The sequence below is a fragment of the Empidonax traillii genome, unplaced genomic scaffold (assembly GCF_003031625.1).
Source record: "Empidonax traillii isolate 1590-97213 ecotype Southwest subspecies unplaced genomic scaffold, ASM303162v1 scaffold284:size1552100, whole genome shotgun sequence".
Classification (NCBI taxonomy): domain Eukaryota; kingdom Metazoa; phylum Chordata; class Aves; order Passeriformes; family Tyrannidae; genus Empidonax; species Empidonax traillii.
The window spans coordinates 157,226-179,343 of NW_020955477.1; the positions used below are offsets into that span (position 1 = coordinate 157,226).

Here is a 22,118-nt window from a genome sequence, read left to right on the forward strand (position 1 = left end):
TATTGAAGCAGCACCCGAGTTAGCAGTGAGGTCACCTGCAGTGCCAAGGCAATGAGAACAGTCATTTAATTTACAAAGAATGATAGAAGACATTGGTCACCCCCCTGTGTCCTGCTCCCTCACAGGCCCCGTTCCTCCTTCAGTCCGCTGTTAACCTCCTTTGTGTGGGAAAGCCATGAACTGGTGCAGTGAGTATCCTGGGAATCATGCTTTCCAAAGTGAAGTGAGGTGAATGTCACACCCTAATTATTCATTGTAGTATCTGTGTATGTGAAATAAGGATAATGACTGTTACAGATAAGAATTTCAATTAGCTGCTTCAGTGGCCTAATTCAGTAGATTGTTCTTTCCTGCTCACCTGTTCTCAGAGTCCTCAGATCCTTGATTTGTTGGAAAAATGTCTCCTAAATGCAAAATTAAGGTGACTGCGGAGGTAGCAAAGCTAAAGTAAGTTTTCTGAGTTAATGTGGGGGTTTAAAAGATAAGTGAAATCTCAAAGACCTTCATCTCTACAGGCAGAAAAGCAATTTTCCAAACTAATTTTCTCCCTGGTCCTGTAAATCCTGCTGCCAGCATGTCCCAGAGGGGTGCACAGATGTCCATAATGAGGGAAGAGAGGACTGATGGCGAGATTGGATTTGAAGGTTCATCCCCAAGTGCTAACATCCATTTTGCAGGGAAAGGGCTTAGGGGAAGCTGATATGATTCTTTCCTGGAAGGTGGAGGAGGTGTCCTTTCCTCAGGCAGGTGTGTTTCACCCCACAGCAGCGGTTGCGTTAATGAAAGTTACAACTAAATTATTTTCAGGATGAAGGTGGATTATTTGGCTCCTTTAGAGTCAGTAAGTCTGGGCTAATTTTGTAGTGGCCCTGAGGTTTCCTGCTGCCTCAGTCCTCGTTCTCCTTCCAATGCTTAGAACTCCATTTCTCAATCTTTGCCAACCTCTGACTCCCAAAACTATCTCCGAGTATCTTCAACCTGTCTTTTACTGTTTGCTCTCCTTGCTTTCTTCACTGTACTTTATTTTTTTTTATCTTTCATCTTTTTACAGATTTTCTATGTTAAGTTTCCTTTCCTTCCCTAATAGATCTGTGAAATTATTATTTTGAAGGGGTTTATACCTGTGAATTTTGGTTACTCTTGATAGTTTATGAAAATGTGGGGGATTTGTTGGGTTTGTTTTGTTTTGTTTTTCCATAGAAATGCTCAGGTGGAACAATGTTGGGTAAAAAAAAAAAAAGAAAAAAAAAAAAAGAAAAAAAAGATAGGACTTGAGAAGGGTTAAAATGATGGCCTAGAATAGCTGCACTGGGATGTCACATTAAGATTTATATTGGGGTATCGCATCACAAGCCAAGGTAAAGGTTTAATCCATGCTCTGGTATGACTGCTGGTGTTATTGGGGAATTTGTATAGCCAGGAGGGAAATGACATACCACACTATTGCTAGCTAATGGACTGTATTTGTCTGCTGCATAGAGGGACTTTCATTTGAAAACCAGTTTTCCCCACGATTTGATTCCATGCAGACTCTTTATTCCCTTTAACTGCGTGTGCTAACAAGAAAAAAGGGAGAACCACAAGAACCATAAGAGTTTGATCTGTTCAGGATTTAAGGGCAAAGGAGGACTGGCATTTTTAAAGCTCTTCAAAAACACTGTCAGCAGAATTTACCCGGTAAAAGCCCTTCAGGCTCTTATCTGTAATTTGTCAATTGCTTTCCTTAAGTTTACAAAAAGACCTTTTTCTTGAGTGACTTTTAGATTTTCACCATTTAATTAATTAGCAGGCCAGACCTTAGCTGTGGAGCTGAGCTCTGAACACCCTGGGTTCTGCCCAGGTGGCTGCCTGCTGGCAGGGGAGGCAAGCTAAATAAACCTGCAGTAAACACCCACGTCAGACTTGGGGACTAAGTGAGACCTGGCTGAGGTCAACAGAACCTCTTCTAAGAAGTGCCTTTGAGTGCTACATTCCAGTGGACTTCTGCTTGAGGTGTACCTGAACAGAAGTTGTTAACTGATGAGATAATTTTAGTGATAAGAGAATGTGTGAGTACCTGATAAAATGCTTTCATGTTTTGCACCCCTCAATGGGGAAGGAAACAACCCAAGCAATGTGGTTACTTAATTTGTAGTTCTTTTTTCCAGTTGTCTCAGACTGTAGAGTGCCCTTCATTAATGAAAGCCACGCATATCCATGTGCTAACCTGTGGCACTTCCAAGTGCAAGTGCAGCACAACAGCTGGCCCAGATTGCCCGTGGCCTCTTGATGTCTGACATGGAGAACTGACTGTGAAGAGGAAAGAAGGTTTTACCAGACTGCTGCGTTCAAAACACAAATAATTTGATGGGCAAATGTTTTTCTGGTCATAATACCAGAGACAAAATGTCTTTGCCATGTAAAAGAAGGGAAGATTTAAAGTGCTGAGAACGTGCTTAGCTATGATTATAGGTTTTTTTACAGTATTTTCATTGTGCTAAACTGTAAAGTTTTGTGAGATTTTGTGTTGCAGTTGTGTTTGACCCTAGAGTTCTTGCATGCTAACCTAACGTAGAAGATTAGCCTCTTTGCATGCAGCTGCTGCCGTGACAAGCATGTTCTGTGAGAATGACATAACCTCCCCTGGCTGCAGCCCCTTCCCAGCCCTGTCTGTGGCCTCATTTCCTGTGGTACGTGCATAACTCCCTCCACCGGTATTTTCACTAACCCTCATGGTTCATCACCCGTCTCAGACGCGCTCCGGAACGTGCCGCACGGTCACGCCAGCACTCAACCTTCACTCTTGTCTTTCAGACAGGCTGAAAAGGCTCATTGACGAACGAGAATCCCTACTAGACCAGGTAATCACGGGGAAAGGGAAATGCTCTTTGCCAAATCTTCAACAAGAGTAACAGGGATTAAGAAAATAGCCCCAACGCAAGTTGTAGGGCAGCAGCGCTGCTGCCTCGCAGAACGTGTGCTGGGTTGCTCTTGCTGGGCCCTTTCTGCCTTGCTGGCCACTTAATTCTTCCTCTGAAACGTTTCTCCTGCACATTAGCTCAGGATACATGGGAAGAGCAATGCTACCCAGTGTGCCCCGTTCCACTAAAAACTCCTTCTCCAGGATTATTTCTGAAAAACAGTACTTCACACTGGCCAAGCCAAGCTAAGCATGGCTCAGCGAATTTCATTTCCAAGAGTCAGCCCTCCGGATTGCTGGGTCTGTGGGTAATGGGCCATCCGGAAAGAAGTGGTGGAAGAATTGCTGTAGATGGGTAAATAGCAATTAAAGTGATTTTTGCTGGTTCCATGATATTCCATATAGGATATAAAGTTTATTCTGAAAGCTTCAGCTGATCTGTTTCTCTGCATGTCACTCTAAGCTTTCATTTGTGCTCTAGATCCTTGACTTTGAGACCTGCACGCACCCAGACACAGTTTTGGGAGTTTTTAAGAATGTTTTACATGAATGTGCCTGCAGAACATTTATTCCTTTTCTCATAAAATAGCTTTCCTCCACTCACTGTGTTTGGTCCTGAATTTATACATAAGCACTGATGCATAAAATAATTGATGAGTCGTTTGCCAAAAGAATTTCTAGGACATTATTTTGTAGTAGAAGATTTTCTGGAATTTAGGTTTTAAAAATACATAATTTGTTTGATAATACTTGAGTGATTTTGAGTACTGAGCCACAATTTTCCTCAGTGATTTTAATAACTATTTTGTGTTCTTCAGATTAAAAAATTAAAGGGGCAACTGGAAGAAAAGCAAAAGAATGGCAAGATGGATAACACACAGTCAGAAGATGAAGTTCTGGAAAACGGGACAGATATGCACATGATTGATCTCCAAAGTGAGCTGCATTTTGATTTTAAGAGAATTTTATACCCTGCATGCGAATGAGAAAATGTATAACCACGTAACTCTGAGTAAGAGCGAGCCCTCAGTTCTCAGGGAGCTTCAGCCATGCACCTCTAGAGAGGTGAGGGAATTAGGAGCCTTTGTTGGAGTAAGACTGCAGCTGGGAATCTGTATTATTGCTCCTCAGGAGAGCTGGGGTGAATTCAGGATAATTCCACTTTCAGAGTGGTCATAAGGGAATCAGGCAAGGATGGGAATGGTGCCTATCTATAGCTGGGCACTTTTTGACAGGGAACTACTCTACTGCTACAGATCCCTGATGCATGGAAGTTTTATGACAGACTTGTTAGAAACTGCTAACACTTGTTCTGACATCTCTGATGAATCTCCAATTCTTCTAGGAGATGCCAACAGACAGATCAGTGATCTCAAATTTAAACTAGCAAAGTCTGAGCAAGAGATAACAGCATTGGAGCAGAATGTAAGTTTTTGGCTGGTTCTGTATGTTTAGGCACAATGAGAATGCAAAGAGAAAGTGTATTTTGTTACATGATAAATGAAATTATGATTACTGTGATTTTCCCTTCAAATAAGGGAAGTGTTGGAGCATCAGGGCTACTAGGACTGAAATGCTTTCATTTATGTTTGGGAAAGAGGGAATATCTTATTCATCTGAAATGAAGGAAAAACATTCAAAGACAAAGGTATACTGAGAGCACTTGCTGAACTCTGCAGAACATTTCCTGATGCCCAGCTATTGACATGCCTTAAATGGCTCCTGGCATATGATGTATATATATGGATTTTATACACAGCTGTTCAATTTTGATTGTTTGCTCTTGTCCAGAGTACATCAGTGATGCTCTTGCAAAGAGAATTTTAGTCAATGGGCTGTATTTTTTGTTGCTGGAAGGATATTAAATATGGATATGTGTAAAAGGTCTGGAGCAGGTTACTGTTGCCAGGCTTCCTTGGTATATCTTCTTTTTCTGAAAATATGCCCTATTTTATTAAAGAGGAGTGAGCGTCTCTCTGGTTATTCCTTGAGTACTAGTGGGAGAGTAAAGCTTCAGAGTAACTTCTTGGTGCATCTTTTAATTCAGAAACTTTGCCTTCACCCCAGGTAATACGACTGGAAGGTCAGGTAGCCCGATACAAAACTGCTGCTGAAAATGCTGAAAGAATAGAAGATGAACTGAAAGCAGAGAAACGCAAACTACAGAGAGAGGTAACTCTTGACTGCAGGTCAGCAGTCAGCCTGCTCTGTGTGGGGGGACACCTGCCTCCCTGGTGTGTTTGAGAGGAGGAACCACCCTTAGTGGCACAGCAAAGAATCAACATCTAATTTTTTTAATTGATTTAGTTATTAATTCCAAATGTACAACCAAACTTTCGGTGCTGAGACTGGAGTAACAGTCTCAACTGTGAACTCCCGCTGCTGTTTCATCATTCTTTCCCTAAACTGGCTTGATTTGTACCGGAGCTGGTTCTCTGGAGCAAACTCAAGTTCCACTTTGTACGACATGAACCTGGCAGCAGCCTTCAAATGCCCAGTTTGCAGCTGTGAATGTTCCTGTGGTTCCACATTCATCAAGATGAAAAGCTCCTATTCCTCCTTTGCTGTCCTTGTCCTTCATTGTACCTGAAGGCTCGTTGCTTTGGGGTGTATAAATTCTGGGTTTGCAGGCACACGTCACTGGTCTCTTGAGAACATGTGGTTCAGAAATTACAGCAGTAGAAAGCTGCAAACTCTGCTGTAGACTCAGTTTGGGTGCTTCCTTATTTAAGCACAGTGCCACACCTTGCCAGGAATGACAGTCTAAACTTTCAAGCTTCAGAGTAAATTAGAGGGCTAGATGGATGTGGGTCGTTCCCTGTGAGCTTTTTTTTCTTGCTCTGTAAATCCCTTCACGCCTGTTTCCTGTAGTGTGGCTGTCCACAGATTCTGCCCATGTTTCTGTCTCTTAAAAGCACTGCATCTTTAAGTCATCTGTAATTTTGACCTTATTTTTCTTTCCAAACTTCATTTTCTTTCCAAGTAGCTGCCACAACCAGCCTGAATACCTTTATCAGCTCCTCTCACTCCTGCCTCCTGAGGTGTTTGATTTTTTTTCTCAGTGTGGCTCTCTGCTTTTTCTGAATACTCCTTCTGCTCTACTGCCCATAAATACTGCTCTGTGCAGTCCAGCTCTCCCTCCCTACCCCCATCCTGTGGTGGGTTTTATAGCAAACTAAGGCTGTGGATGTAGTTCTGGGAACCAGAAACGTAAAAGCTGAGCAGTGAGACAGGTTGTACATCACCCAGCAGATACCTCTGAGCCTCATGGAGGCTCCTGGAGTTGAGGGACGTTCTGAGCCACTTGTTCAACATTCTGTAAATACCTTGGATTCTTGGCATCCTGCTTAGAAAATACCTGTGTGTGTGGCTTTCAAAGCAGTTACACAACATTTACTTTTAACTGTACTAAAAGGAATTTTCAACAGCTTTATGTTAGAAGGAAATTCCAGCAGTATGGTCAGCTTTTCTTTGGAAATTGAAAACACTGTGAAAGTTACCTTTTTTTTTTTTTTCCTGCTTCAGCTTCGTTCAGCACTGGATAAAACTGAAGAGCTTGAGGTGAGCAACGGCCACCTAGTGAAACGCTTGGAGAAGATGAAAGCCAACCGGAGTGCTTTACTGTCGCAGCAATAACCACCACCTCCCGACGGAAACCACTCCTACTCGACGGAACCGGAACGACGCTGCAGCTGCTTCTGCCTCTTGCTGCCCGGGATGCTTTGTGTCATTGCCTTCTGAGAACAGACAACCCCAACATTCGCCACCTGCCACCCAGCCGAGGGTCTCTCTGCGCAGATTCAAACCTACTGCACTATACCCATAGGAGTAGCTGATCCAAACGGCGGTGCCTGCGGGAGCCCTTCCACACTGAGCGCTGGGGACATTCCAAGTGCAGGATCAGTCGACCCGCGTAAGAAGCACATTAAGTTCTCCATCCAGAGGGCACAGCAGCCATTTATTGCCATTTAAAATGGTATTCAAAGAAAAACAATTTTGACTGGAATTTTGCGTCTCGCTGAAAATTTTAAAAGAAACACTGTAAGTTTTGGACTTTTCTCGTGACAGTATCTGTAATTTAGTGACTACGGTAGAGTTATTCATAGTAGGTTTTTCATTTACAAATCACTGTGGAACCACAAGCCATTACAAAGCAAAACTCCTTCAGTGGAAACCATGGAAGAAGATGGTCTTGGAAGCAAAAGTGACCTTAAATGACTTTGCCAATAAAACAAAGGTGTCTGGAGGGATTTTTGCACCAGTGGAATCATGAGACTCTTTTATTTCAGGGTAAATAGGCAATAGCTTCATTGAATTTTCAACTTTTATTTGTATTATTTAATCCCTGCTCTTGGAGTTGAAGTAAATGACTTTTAAAGGATGTAAAGCTGCATTAGTAAACCAGCATAAGGCCGTGTTTTCAGAAATGGTGGGTTTTGCACTTAGATCACTCTCTTTGGTGCATTTGTCAAAGCAAGTGTCATTTGCTTAAACAAAGTATGAAATGGGTTTTTTACATCAGAAACTATCTACTGGTCCATGAACCACTAGGAAACGATGCCGCTACAGAATAAAAGTCTGATTTTTAAAAGAGTAACTGATAAGAAGCACTTTAGAAAATATTACTGCCTATGGGTTTTCTACAAATACAGAAGTAGCGACCTCTTTCCTTCTTAGGTCATTATAAAGGTTTTCCACTTTTCCTGAAAATCAGCGTAACCAGTTAAGATGTTGCAGGCAATTATTATTGTGTGTACAAAAGTTGTATATGACTAGCTCTACAGCTCTGGTTTATTGGAAATCATTCTGAATGTACTACTCAAAGGAGAACAGCAGTTACCTGAGGGATAAAGCTGCCCGTCCCCTTTCGGCCCTCACAGGGAAGCGCCTGAGGCAGGGAACCAATCCCTTTGGAATCTGCTCACGCTGTGAAGCAGCACCTGCTGTTCCACAGGAGCAACTGTCCATGCTGCATCAATATATATGGTTCTGTCAAGCCAAATCCAGACCCGGGAGACCACATTTCTCCTTAACTTGGTCTTCAGACTCTCTGATCCAGGTCTTTCCCCAGCCTCTTCCTTGCAGACAGGAGGTTCCAGTACAAACCGCTGCTATTTTCAACGCAAGGGAATCGCTGGTATCTTCTTAGAGCACCTTCACTAAATAAACCAAAAACAGTGTCTGAATGTGTTTCTCTGGTCTGGCTAGGAAACAACACCACCTTCCTCTTCATCTCTTCTGAGTGCACAAGGAAATTTAGGAATGAAGTACTGAAATTAATATCCCAGGAAAAGCATGAAGGCTTTTTTTTTGTGTCCCTGGGGAACACTTCCAGAGACGGTGATTGCACCACCTCCCTGGGCAACTTATTCCAATGCCTGACCATTCTTGCAGTGAAAAAATGCTTTCTAATATCAAAACTGAACCTCCCCTGATGCAACTTAAGGCTATTTCCTCTTGTCCTTCCATTTGAGATGTGGCAGAAGAGCCCAGCCCCCCCTGGCTCCACCCTCCCGTCAGGGAGTTGTAGGAAGGAGAAGGTCCCCCTGAGCCTCCGTTTCTCCAGGCTGAGCAGCCCCAGCTCCCTCAGCTGCTCCTCATCAGACTTGTGCTCCAGACCCTTCCCCAGCTCCACTCCCTTCTCTGGACACGCTCCAGCACCTCCACGTCCTTCGCATTCCTTGTTTTAGCCTAAGACTGGATGTGTACGTGAAAGGAAGCTATCAGTACTTGCATCACTACTCCACAGGGAAAGCCCAGTAGCCATTTACTTCAAGAAACCTCTGCTCCTGCAAGCTCCCAACCACTTCAAAGTGAAAGGAAATGTCATCAGAGGCAGATGCAGTCCCTGGGTTGGGTATTAACCCCAAGAGATAAAAAACTTAAATTCAATGACTGGATCTGTCCTGATGCATAACACGTGACCACACTGACTAGGTGCAGTTTTGAGAAGTATATCTAAAATTTGCATTCTTTTCAAAGTCCTCAAATTATCTATTTCTAGATATAAACATATTGAATTGGACACACTGCTAAGGGAAGCTGTGGCTGCCTCATCCCTGAAAGTGTCCAAGGCCAGGTTGGAAGGGGCTTGGAGCAATGTGGTCTAGTGGAAGATGTCCCTGCCCATGGCAAAGGAGGTGGAAATGAGATCTCTAAGGTCCCTTCCAATCCAAACCTTTCTGGGATTCTGTGATTCTATGAATTATGCCATTAATTCAGCAGTGCATTATCTGGTAATGGGAAAATCATGGCAAACTTCTTCCAAGCAAGCTTGATTTTAGGCAAACCCGTAGTGAGCAATAGGAGGATACTGAAACAATCAGGCTTTCTGCAAACTGCCTGCAGTACGATAATTCACGTTATTTATTACTTTACTTTTCCCGCAGTTTCATGTTCACTCACCTCCAGCAAGAGGATATCAGTTATGAATCTGATGCCATCACCAAGGAGGTGCTGGAAGTTTGCCTTGTCCATCTTGGCATATACTTCCTGCAGATAATGAATAACCGTGTCCAACTGGTCTCCATCCTCAAGGAATATTTCTGTGGGACTGTTTCCCACTTTTTAAGATCTCCAATAAGTGTTTCTCAGTCCCCCTTCTGTGGTCTGTAAAATCCACTAGGTTTTTGTTTTCCTTGCCCCTCATGGCTTGGGCAGGGTCTGGGAGGAGCTGCCTGGCATGTGAAGGTGCCAGCTGAGGCCCTTCATGTGCCTTGGTGGGGAAGGTCCTTGTTCATCAAATGGGGTGAAACATGGGGATGGAAGGAATCTTTTTAAATTAAATTTCCGCTCCAGCTAGGGCTTTGGGGTCTTTTGTTTGTTTGTTTGTTTGATTTTTGAGAGGAACATTCAGGTGCAGAGCCAGGTTTCTTGTGGAATACCTCAAAATCACTGTAGATACCAATTTACAATTTTCTGTGCTTGACTTGTATAATTTCTGGTGTACAAAGCCTCTGGGGCCTGAAAAATGAGCTAAGGGATTTTCAGAATGCAAGCAAACATGCTAAATACAACATCTTATTAACGATAAGGTGTGTGATTGTCACCAGTCATCTTTTCATTTGTGGTAGTGGTGAAAGCTGTCTCTCCTGGCAAGATTCAGGAGAAACAACTAAGCATTGGTCCGAAAGGCTAAAACTAATGCTTTGCTCGTCAAAAAGGGATGTGTTTATTATTTCAAAGTAGTTTTCATCTCGCACCCCATAAGCATTGACCTCATGACGGAAATCAGATGTGTTATTTCGACCTGGATATGCTCTTAGTAGAAATCTTTGTGTGTGGTAAAGTAGATGAATGTTGAAGACACATTTTTTTCTCCCCCTAACTTTCAGTATGACTTAGCTTTAGAATAAGGGAAGAAAAAGAACTGGTTGGTTTACTGCGAACTGTTTTATGTTTCTCTGTGAAGAATGTACAACAACAGGGCTTTTAATGGTAATAATAGCACATGTCCCAGTCCTTTTAATTGAGCTCCAAACGAGAGCGCCTCGGGACCCAGAGCGGAGCTGAGGTGGCGGCAGCCTGGCGAGGAACAGCTCCTGGGGGAACCAGGATGGGTTTTCCTAGAACTTATGTCAATTTGTTATCCTCTATTTTAAATTGTTAAATAATTTTATCGTTTGCAAATGGAATGTTACCCAAAATGTCGGGGTTTTTTTTGTTTTGTTTGTTTGGCTTTTTTTCCAAGCGCTCTGTTAGGGAATGTGAGCGTGGAAAAGGAAATTCATTATGAGCAGAACTCGCCAATAAAATGTCATTTGTTTGGGTAGTTTTTATGGAGTGGTCTGTCATGGTGATGTCACCAGGAAAAGTTCTCTTGGAAAATGCAGAGTTTTGGGATGATACCGGTGTAGCAGCTCATTTTTCTTTTTAATGCATTGCTGTAGGATCACACAAACATGGGCAACGCTGGTTGTAAAATGTACAAATTCAGGAGCTTGTGTGACTGAGGGCACTGGAGTGAGACGTACCTTTAGATATTTTCAATAGCAGGGCACACATATATCTCCAAATAGTAACATTTTTAATGTCAGGTGCACATATACCTCCAAGTATTGAACTTCTAGTGGCCATGTGCACTTGGGCAGGGGCAGGACGGGGACAGCCTCCCAGGAGGAGAAATCTGAATGTTATTGCTAATTGGATGAATTTTCCGCTTTCTTTCTGGTGAACATAGAGGTAACACATAGTAACTTTCCCTGGAAGAATCCTTCACAACAGGAGGCAGCTTTGTTCATCAAAAAGGTGTTATTTTAGTATGAAATTTCATCCTGCCCTGATCCTGGGTGGTGCCAGAGTGGCCGTTTCCGTGAAAGAGACTGAGGAGGAGGGTAGTGCTTGTCTATGCTTTAGATGCTCTGAACCACAGTATGTATTTGGGGAGTTGTTTTAGGCAGCTGAGCTATGTTTTACACACTTTATTAAGACCTTTACACGTATGTGTTTAAAGAAGGAGCAGAGCCCCTTTTACAAGTAACGTACCTCTGTGGCAGGTATGTACCTCTTTTTGCCTCTACTCCTGTAACACGCTCCTTCAGGCTGGAAACTTTCAGGTAAGTTTTAATATGTCTCAGGGGAGGTTTAGGTTGAATATTAGGAAAAGAATCTTCCTCCAGAGGGTGGTGGGGCACTGAACAGGCTCCCCAGAGCAGTGGTCATGGCCCCAAGGCTGACAGAGCTCAAGGGGAATTTGGACAACACTATCAGGAACAGGGTGGGATTGTTGGGGTGTCCTGGGCAGGGCCAGGAGCTGGACTCAATGATCCTTGTGGGTCCCTCCGAGCTCAGGATATTCTTTTATTCTGTAATAGCTGTACAAGGGATACTGCTGTCCCTCCCCGCCTGCTGCGGTCTGGGCTTTGTGCCCAGCGGCAGGAGAGCCGCGAGGGAGAAGGGACCGGCCGCTTCTCAGCGAACACCGCGGCACCACCTCTGAGGGCACATGGCGGTACCGTCTCTGAGGGGACGTGGCCGTACCGCCTGTGGGGGCACACGGCGACACCGCCTCGGAGGAGACATGGCGGCAGGGCCTCGAGGGGACACGGCCACGCCGCCTCTGCGGGGACACCGCCTCGGAGGAGACATGGCGGCAGGGCCTCGAGGGGACACGGCCACGCCGCCTCTGCGGGGACACCGCCTCGGAGGAGACATGGCGGCAGGTTCCCTGAGGGCACAGGGCGGCACCGCCTCTGAGGGAAGGGCGGGTGCCACCGGGAGAGCGTGGGCTCCGCGCCGGCCAATCAGGCGTCGGCGCGGTCCCCGCCGCAGCCAATGGGAGCGGGGCGCGGGGCGGGCAGGGAGTTGAGCGCGTGGCCGGCGGGGCCGCGGCTGCCGCCGGGTCTGAGGGGCGGGGGGGCCGTAACGGGGCTGGGCCGGCTCGGGGCCGGCGCCGGGGCCAAACCAGCGCCACCGGGGCCGGGCGGCTTCGTCTGGGCAGCGGGACAGCCGCTCAGCCTGCCCTGGAGCTGCGGTAAATCGCGGTTCTCCCGCCTGAGGGTTTCCCCCGGGCTCCCCCCGCCCCTCACCCAGCGCTGCGGCTCGGCTGTGTTTCAGCGCCTAGTTGTGTCATTAGCAGCGGCAGCAGGGTTATTCTAATTTAGCTGGGACGCGGAGGTGTTTTGGGTCTCGTTTCTTGGCTCGTTCTTAAGGAAAAGCGGGTGAAGTCGCTTCGCTATTTTAAAAACGTTGTGATTTATGTACAGGCGTCTGGGATGCGCTGTGGCAGCAGTTCGGCTTTGGATTCCACGGAGTCGCTCAAAGCTTCGGTTAGGAGGTGAAGGTAAAGTTAATGTAGTAAGAAAAGACAACGCTTTTGAAGGAAAAATAACTGCAGAAGTGCTTAATAAAACCATGGAAGTGCTCAAGGCCAGGAGCTTGGAGCCACGTGGTCTATTGGAAGGTGTCCCTGCCCACGGCAGGGAGGTGAAAGATCACCTTTAAGATCCCTTCCAACCCAAACCATTCCGTGATTCTCTTTGGAGGGTGAATGACTTCCGTTGATGACTTCTGTTAAATGATTTAAAGCATTTTTATGAAGTGTTATAAAATGATGCCATTTGAATGATAATCCCTAGTGGAGGGGCATCAGTGGATGCAGACTGAACAGATAAGGCATTTTTCCCCCTGAGAAAAGGCTCTCGTGTACTGATGACTAAGACTGTGATGTGTCATTTAAGTAGTTTAGAAAGCAGACCTAATAGGAATATGTCTAGTGTTTTTATGTATTCTTTAATTCGTTAGAAGCTTCTGAGGGAAAGCAGAGAAAAACTGACAAGTATTTATAAGAAACAAACTTCACAAAGAGCATCCTCCATCCCTGTGTGCTTTTTCTCTGCTTTTTATTGTGTTTTTCACAAAACCGGGTTTGCTGCATGTCTAGAGCAGGTGTATTGCTTTGGTTTTAGTGTATTGTCCAGCTTCCTTCTCTTGCTGAAAGAAGGGGCTCTGCTGCAAGAAATTGTCTTCCTATGTTCCTTTACAACATAGACTTTCTAGTTTTAAAGGTTCTCAGGTTTTCTTATGGTATTATCCTTGATAACTGTTTCTTACTTTTACAGAGTTAAAAGGAATATGCTTTAATTTCCCCTGTTCCAACACCTGGAGGGGGTTTAGTTCTTGGGAGGCACAGACCTTGAAGTTCACCTCTTCCTTAATATGAATAGTTTTAAAAAACTACAGTTTTCTGATTTTATGTAAAAACTTTATGCTTCTGCAACTTTCAGAGTCAGTACATGCATCTGAACCCCTTGTGTGCTGTGTTATGTAAAATAGTTCACTGTGTAATTCAGCCAAGAAGTGCTTCCACGTTAAGGGATGGAAGCTTTGCCCAGGAGTTCAAGAAAATAGGGATGGTTGGTCTCTGAGGATGCTTTTACTCAAGTAAAATCACACAGTCAAGGACAGCAAATTCTTGTAATAGTCTTCCATGACCTCTTAGAATTTTTCTGAGAACATAACATAGAATTGCTACTTTATGTACTAACATGCAGCAGGTAAAATAGAATGGTTAGTTTAATGTATTTTTTTAACTGTAATATCCTCTTGAATACCATGGAGCATCTCAAACTTCTCTTGATTTTTATTAAGGGGAGAACCTGGTAGGAAGAGCCAGAGAGGCTGCAGTGGAAGTGAGTTGTGTGGATTACTTCTGAGGAGGAGGGCGTGTTGGCACCATGGAAGTGGGAAAGAGCAGCCACGTTAACATCGAAAGGAGTTCCTTCCCTCAGGGCTCCTGTCCAGGTGAAGATCTCAGTGAAGAAAGCCATTTAAGTGAAGACTCCCGTCTGGCGTATCTCAGTGCTTGCGAGGAATATGCTGATGATACGAATAGCTCAAGTGAATTCTCTGAGGAGAGGGAAATTGGAGAGGTGAAGGACATACCACAAGGTCACAAGGTGCCACCCCACATCAGTACAGGGGAAGAAGAAGCGCCTGGGGACAGTGACAGGCACACTCACAGCGTCTCAGTGAAGCCAGAAGGTCCTTTCCTGTCACCAAGGGAAAGGGCCCCTAAAGTAGCTCTTCTGCAGTTCTGCGAAAACACAGAGTCCTCTAATTTCTACAGCTGTGAGAAACCTGGCACTGTCAGTGTTGACAGCTCTGCAGAGGATGCTGAACCCCAATTTCCTGTCTCTGAAATTCCCACTAGTAAGAACCCTGATTCTGGCGTGGAAGTTGCAGATGAACCCTCCGGTGGAAGTCCCCGCTGTGTGAACTCTGAGCGCCGTGGAACCCCGAAAGGCGTGGCCAGTGTCTGTGCAGTTACACAGGCTGTCGATGCCAGCTCTGATTTCAGGGCTTGCTTCACAACGAGCAGAAGCAGCAGTGCTCAGGTTTGTCTCTGCTCCAGGGCAGTTAACACCGAGATAACGATGATGAACAAATCTCGACCCGTGGGATGGCCCCGTCAAAACTGTGTGGATGCTGCTTCCAACACGGAATGGTCATTCGGAGCCCAGAGCTCACACATTCAGGTAATTTAAAAATAAAAAAACCAACCAAAACAACCCACCAAATCATTTTGATATGTAAAACTCTTTTTTTAACTTGCAGTTGCTCAGAACTTGTCTGTATGAATGTTAATCTGTAACTTTTTAAAATGGTTTTATTTGTTTAGGAGCAGTGGGAATCAAAGAATCAGCCGTGTACCTGTGATTGGAAGATGAGCACTGACAGGTGGGTTGAGTTGTTCTTGGTTTGGAATTCCAGATGCTAGATAGGAGGGTTTTTCATGATTGAAAGATTGTCTGTGACTTGACAAAACTGATGGTATTAAAAGATTGCAGGGCAGCAGCTTCTGCACTAGAGGGTAGGATGGGACCTGGACAGGTGAGAAAAGTGAGCTGAAGACCTCCAGAAGTTGAACAAAGACTGCAGCAGCCTCGGACTGCAGGTGCTGACCTCCAGAGGTCCCTTCCAACCTAAATTATTCCATGACCGTGGAAACAAAATGTGTTTGCTGATCCCCAAGAGTTGCTAAGTTTCTTTTCTGTTCTTAAGGCTTCACTTTTTGGACAGAAATTATGATGGTGCAGGTGCAGTTCCCTTCTCTGAGTTAAGGCGGAATCTAATGTGAAAGCTACTGTAAAGCATTATTCTTTCTGTGGGGTAAATAGGAGGAACTAACTTATTTTTTCTTTTTTTTTCTTCCTTAAATCATATCAGAAATGGCTTCTGGAAAGCTCCTTGTTTCAGAATAAAACGTAATGAATGTAAACAAAACCTTGGAAGCCCTGGAATCAATATTCTCTTGTTATTATTTTAAAGGCCAGTACATCTCAACAAGCAAACTGTGAAGAATTCTGTATCAACCTGCTGTCAGAACACTCTGCAGAGAGCAACTGAGGCGGAGCTGCAGCTTCTGGCCATCCATTATAAGATGTGCTATCAGCACTGCTTGACAGTTTATCAGCTGGCTTTGGAGGAGAACACCTCTTTTGGGAGGCACGTACTTTCATGTCCTTTTAAATGAAGTGGGTAACTGGTTATCAGGCATTAATTGCTGAATGGTACTGATGCAGTCTGTCCATAGCTTGTAAGAGTCTTTAGGGTTGGTGCTGTTGTCCAGAAAAGTTTACAGTCTTGTAACTGCCAAGTCTTTATTTTCAGCCTTAATTTTTTTGTAGCATTCACAGACCCAAAGTACAGCTTGTTTCCAGGAATAAAACCCCAGGAAACAAGTGATGCACAATATAGTTGCTAACTCATGTTTTTCTACAATGTGGAGGAATCTTGTAAAATCTTTGGGCGGTTCTGGACGCAGTAAAATAAAGAAAATATCTTCTTAAGTTGGTGTCATTTTCTTATCCAAATTTCAGTAGATGTGATGAGAAGACTGAACTATATTCATCTCTCCTGTTGGTTTTGGAAGAGCTAGAAAACAATTACAACAATATGAGAATGGAAATAAACACGGGCGTACCTTTAAATGCTCTCCCACCACTGTCAGTTGAAGTGAAGTTACCCCCAATCTCTTCCTTTTACGTGCCTGGCAAGGTAATTTCTTAATTGCTGTGTGACTTTTAATATAAATGGGTTTATTCAGAAAAGTAAGACGAGTCTTTCTTTTTTTTTGACAGTTTTTCAGAAAGAGTCTTGGCTCTGAGTAAGTAGTTCTCATTTCTTCTTGTACTTCCTAAAAATAAATGAGGAAAGGGCTTGTAAGATGTTAAACTTACATTCTGAAATCCAAGAAATTTTATCTTGTTGTTTCTGACTGTTTAGCTGAAAGACCAGCGTTGCCCTTTGGGTACAATGATTTTATTTTCAGGGCACTTTTACTCTACAGTGTTCTACCACGCAAACTAGGGAGTTATATCTTTACTATCTTAAAAAACTTCAAAAGTTTTCAATTTACAGGTCATTTTCCTGGTTCCTACTTTCACTACTAAAAATCTTTGTCTCCAGTTGTGATGGGATCAGTCTTAAAAACCAAGCAACCACAAAAACCCAAAAGGACTTTGCTGCCAACAGAGATAAATATTGAGTGTATAAACATCTGTTTTGCTAAGATTGTCATTCAGTTATGAAGAATGATAGAAAACTAACTTCATATTTCAGGCAGATACATGGTATTGCATAGTTAGGAACCATGTCCAGTGACTTCAGGTGAAGATAAAAAAAGCAAACTTGGCAATAAGTTTTACTTATCAAGTAAACAAACAGCTGGAGACCTTTTTGAAATTTATTTTTAAGCATTAGTAAAATCAATTGAAATAAAAAGAAAAAGGGCAGCTAGTTTTATTTGTTTTATAATTAATTAGTAAAAATTGCAGAGATATTTCAAATTGTAAGGACATACATCAAAATATCCCACAGAATATCTAGATATAAACAGAAAAAAGCTAAGATTTACTAAGTAAGTTTTTATTTTACCTTGAACTTTTGGAAATATTTAAATTAATGTGTCAGAGTACTTGTAGAAGTAATTGTAGAATTTAAAATTGTGCTATATTTTGTATGAAATTTTTGGATCTGTTTTAGTGGTCTTCCAGGTGAAGAAAAAGCTGATGCTGAAGCACCAGAAATGCAAGAGCAGACTTCTGTCAATAGGGTAGGGACTTCTTCACTGCTGAGTTTCACAGGTGTTAATGTCGTGGAGCAGGGTTTCCTTTTACCTGCAAATAGAATCACAGTTTTCAGGGCTCAGCCCGAGATCCTCTGCCACTGATCACAAATGCAGCTGACGCATTTGATTTCCCATTCAAAATAAGTTGGGGGTCCTTGAAGACAGCAGGATGACTTTTTAAAATTTACCTGTTTAATCAGCTGATATTCTGAAGCTTAGAAAAATAATGTATAATTTGGTGCAAGTGCTGTGATGTAAGCTGAGACATGTTTGTAGGACAAACTGAAGATGGTCAGCCAAGTGACACAGACTGAAGGTGGTCAGCCAAGTGACTCTGCTTCCCCCGAGGCACGGGAAGGGCAACATAAAGGTCGGGATCTGAAGCGTGGTAAGTGATGTGCATCTAGTGACAATACTATGTTATTTGTGAGTTAAGTTGTTGGGGAAAAAAAACAACCCCTGTGTAAAACATATCTATCTATGGATACCCAGCTGATCTTTCTGTGATGGAGTGCTTGTATATCAGCTATCATAATCTATTTTTAAATAATAATTTATGTTAATGATAATAATATAGAGCTCTATATTATTATTTATGGCTTGGAAAAAATTGCTGTTTAAATTAGAAGTGAAAAATAGTCTGTGTCACCTTTTAAATGTAGCAGTAAGTCATGTAGGTAGCTGGAATCCTTTCAAGTATAGACATCTGATATTCATATGACGTAACACAGTTTGAATTTTAACACACTGAATTTTATTTCAATTGTCAAGGCCGTATGAAAACTGAGGAGGGGACTGAGTATTGGTTTGACGCTAAAGAAGAGTTGACAACGTCAGATTTTCCAGTAGTACCTGAAGAAACGAAAAAGCAACAAGAAAAGCAAGGCACGGGTGATTTAAGAGTTGTGTGCTTTAAGCTGACATTCCTAACAATGGTGTTTGTTTATTATTTGAGAAGTCTGTTCCTTCTACCAGCATAAGTAAAGCTGGAGAAAATGCCAGCTGGGTTTTCAGACTTATTTTTTCATTGACTTACAGTGAATCCTTGTAGATAACTCAGCTATTTTCTTCCATGTTTTTCCTTGAAAGCTTTACCTGCAGTGGTTAAACTCGAAGTAGTAAATGTCCAGCCAATCACATAGCTAGAAATCTTTATTTTTTTTCTCCTCCTCCCCTTCCTTCCCATGCTGGATCCCTTCATTTGCTTAGGTTTTTTTTTAAAGGTTTTCTTTCTGAGGCTTTCCAAAATTTACGGAGAGTATGTCAGCTAGAACTGAAACCAGAATAATTGTAACTGTTTGCTTTCTTACATTTATTATTAGAAGCGAAGACGGTGCAGAGTGGGAATGAACATTCTTCTGTTCACTTTGGTGGCCCAGGTTCCTCAGTGTTGGAGGTATGTCTGTTCTTAGTTAGGTTGTTATGCCTCTTCAGTGAGTTCATTCATTCGTTTGCTCTCAAGTACCCTGATCTAAAATCACCTACTGAAGAGTTGGTACATCCTTTGCTTGGAGATAATCAAAAGGTAAATAATTATTACCAAAGCTCCTCTGTATGGCGGACTAAGAGCCTTAAAAGCTCGTCTCATCATGTTACATTTAATATGTAAAGAATGATGTTAGGGTAGTAAAATGTGTATTAGTAATAAATTTCTGGCATGTGACAGAAGAGTGAGAGCACTGTTGCTTTGCCTCTGCATCAAATTGTCACTTTTCTTTAGATAGGTGGGAACTTAACCAATTTGCACTAGGTTTTTCATCTTGTTTTTCTCCCCTTTTGAGTAGCACCTTTTTTTTATGTGAATGTCCTGGGATTTTATACAGGAAAGATTTTGGGATACTGGATTGGAAAGAAACTGTATGATTTTTTAGTAGAAATCTAAGAAATATTGGTACAAATAGAGTATTTTGTCTTAGCTCAGCTTAGCCCTTGGAGGGTAAATGCCAAATTAATACTTGGTGGTATTGCTTCTCATAAACCACATAGATTTGCTGTCTTTGGGGATTTCTCTTTAAACATGCTAGTCCTTTGGGAAATGGTAATTGGATCTAATGTAAAGTAGCAGGAATGTAAGTTATACATAAATGCACGTAGTAGTTTTATTTCTAATGTACAGATTGGATGATATGATTGAATGTATTGGAATAACTTATTGATCTGAGTCGTATTGGCCACTGTATAATTTGGGGGTTTTCTTGTTCTGTAACAGGAATATTCAAAATGGAATCAAACTGAAATAGAGCAGGTTTAGACTAGATATTAGAAAGAAATCTTTCCCTGTGAGGGTGGGGAGGCCCTGGCACAGGTTGCCCAGAGAAGCTGTGGCTGCCCCATCCCTGGCAGTGTCCAAGGCCACGCTGGATGGGGCTCTGAGCAGCCTGGTCTAGTGGAAGGTGTCCCTGCCCATGGCAGGGAAGTGGACTCCATAATGTCCCTTCCAACCCAAATTCTTCTGTGATTTATATCTGGACTTTATCTGTAGGAAAGATTTGCTTTATTACCTGTACAATTCTTAACCCATTCACTTCTTCTGTATTTTGATGCAATCCTAGGATACTGGAGACAATTCCCTGCAGAAAACATCCTATTCTTACACCATTGATCCAGGTGATATCTTTGATTCTCCTTATGCACTGAACTTGAGCAGCTTCACCAAGCTGATTAAGAGACTTCAAACAACCCATCCAGAGGCTAGCAGGTGAGAGTTCTGGGATTTCCTTTCTGCTCTGACTTGTAATGGAGCTTAATATCCATGGCAACTAAGTGCTAAATGTATTGCACAAAATGTGATGTGTAAACAGTTATTTCTTTAATTTCCATAGAGACCAAATTGTGGAGGCTATTCAGCAGGTGAGAAAAAACAACAAGGGTATGCTATGTGGCTTGGCCATCAGTACTATTGAGGAAAGGACCTCTGCCATTCTGAGGAAATCAGTGCCCACCTGTGGGCAGGAAAAGCAGTGAAAAACAGTGAGTATTCCAGCAGAAATGCATCGTAATAAACCCACTTGAATTTGTGTAGCTCTATAGCCTGACTGCAGGGATTAGCAGCTCTGCACGAAGCGCTGGAGTGAATCCCCTGAAACACTAGTTTCTAAGGACTGGGAGCTGTCTCACAGCACACCTGTGGAACTTGGTGTGCTGGGGGTTTACTGCTAAACTGCTTTACTGATGAACTTTGTGGAGGGCATAGTCACACATGCTCTGCTCGAAGGTGACATCTAATGGCCGGCCCTTGCGTAGCCTTTCATACAGAAATCCCAGCACGGGATCAGTTTTGGTTCAGAAAAAATGGTGACTTCTGTCTAATGGCTGAGCTTCAGCTCTGGACTAGAAATCTGACAGAACCAGATTGCATGTCTTGTAGTTTTCTCATATTAATCACTTTGCATGATGATACAGCACTGCAGGAGGCTGCAGCAAGCTGAACATGCTGAAACCACAGCCCAGAATTCCAGGGAGGTATGTATCCTCCTGTAGGAGACATCCTTGTTTTGGTCTCCTCCTAAGCTTGGTACCCTGTTTGCTTTGGGTACCTATAGGTACCTGCTAGCAGTGCCACTGCCAGGTTTCCTGCAAAAAGTGTTAGTCTACTGACTGACTTCCACTGGACTGCAGATAGAGAGACATGAACTCATGCCAAAAATATAAAATCTTACTGACTGACAACATTCTCAAGTGTAAGTTTTAACAGCCTCAAAATGTGTTCTGCTTTCCTTGTCAAGTGATTAGTTATTTCTTAAATGGTGTGTGGGCTTTGCAGTCATAATTGTTCCTATTACTGTATTTTTTTGTGTTGCTTTGGGAACGATGTGATGACTTAAAATAATTTTTATTTTGATCATGAGGGAGGTGTGAAATAGCCAAGTCATTAGTAAATAATAGAGAAAAAGAATTCCAATCTTTCCCTAGTAAGAAAAAAAGTAAGTAATGCATTTAAGAAAAGGTGTTTGTGCTCAAAACTCATCTATCCTAACTCAATCTCCTTTCTGTTGTACTTTGTTCTTTCTAGATCTTGCTGCAATTGCTACTGGAAAGAGCAGCCATGGTTACTAATAAAGGTTAAAATTTCCTCTTCAAAAAGTTGTGCCAATATTGTGCTGTTTTCAGATTATTAATAGCAGCTGTTGCTGTTTCTGTTCCCTGAATTTGACTCTGTAATTAGGCAGGTATTAATAGTTTAGGAAGAACTGGCTCTCTGGTGTGCAGGCTGTTTTGTTTCTATTGGGAAAGCAGAAGTGTCTGTAATGTGAAGCACTCAAATGTACTGTAGCATTCCTTCAGGTTTCCTTGTTTACTGTTCTCCCTTTGAAAGGCAGAGCTGACTTAAAATGTGAGAGAACTGATCTGTGGTCAATAAAGGTTAAAATCTGTTCTTCAAAAAGTTGTGCCAGTGTTGGTTTCAGATCTCATCCACTCCCTCCCCTCGTAGCAGAACCGCAGTCAGTGACGCTGTCAAAGCCTGGCTTTGTATGTACCCTCGGTCCTGGTGCTGCAGGTGAGGTTTTGGTTTCTTCCCTGGTCCTGTAAAGATGAAAGCAGGCCTAGGCTCTGCTGTGCCACATTATGAACAGCGGCTGTTGCTGTTTCTGTTCCCTGAACTTGATTCTGTAATTAGGCAAGTGTTAATAGTTTAGGAAGACCTGGCTC

At 42.9% G+C, this 22,118-nt stretch overlaps 2 protein-coding genes across 3 annotated transcripts in view; both read left to right on the top strand.

Moving 5' to 3' along the window:
* Nucleotides 1-10,677, top strand: part of LRRFIP1 (LRR binding FLII interacting protein 1) — a 111,438-nt gene extending 100,761 nt beyond the window's left edge. For both annotated transcript variants that reach the window (XM_027890326.1, XM_027890327.1), the window contains 5 exons: nt 2,794-2,840; nt 3,718-3,835; nt 4,245-4,324; nt 4,967-5,071; nt 6,425-10,677. In XM_027890326.1, the coding sequence (XP_027746127.1) occupies nt 2,794-2,840; nt 3,718-3,835; nt 4,245-4,324; nt 4,967-5,071; nt 6,425-6,535 (461 nt within the window). In that variant the 3' untranslated portion in view covers nt 6,536-10,677. The remainder of the gene's footprint in view (nt 1-2,793; nt 2,841-3,717; nt 3,836-4,244; nt 4,325-4,966; nt 5,072-6,424) is intronic.
* Nucleotides 10,678-12,317: 1,640 nt separating this feature from the next.
* Nucleotides 12,318-21,551, top strand: RBM44 (RNA binding motif protein 44). Its single transcript, XM_027890318.1, has 14 exons — nt 12,318-12,371; nt 12,604-12,680; nt 13,988-14,874; nt 15,018-15,076; nt 15,668-15,844; nt 16,219-16,396; nt 16,480-16,505; nt 17,384-17,453; nt 17,745-17,856; nt 18,240-18,359; nt 18,791-18,864; nt 20,021-20,166; nt 20,291-20,438; nt 21,481-21,551. The coding sequence occupies exons 3-13, from the start codon at nt 14,074-14,076 to the stop codon at nt 20,430-20,432; spliced, it is 1,905 nt and encodes a 634-aa protein (XP_027746119.1). The 5' UTR covers nt 12,318-12,371; nt 12,604-12,680; nt 13,988-14,073; the 3' UTR covers nt 20,433-20,438; nt 21,481-21,551.
* Nucleotides 21,552-22,118: the final 567 nt, after the last annotated feature.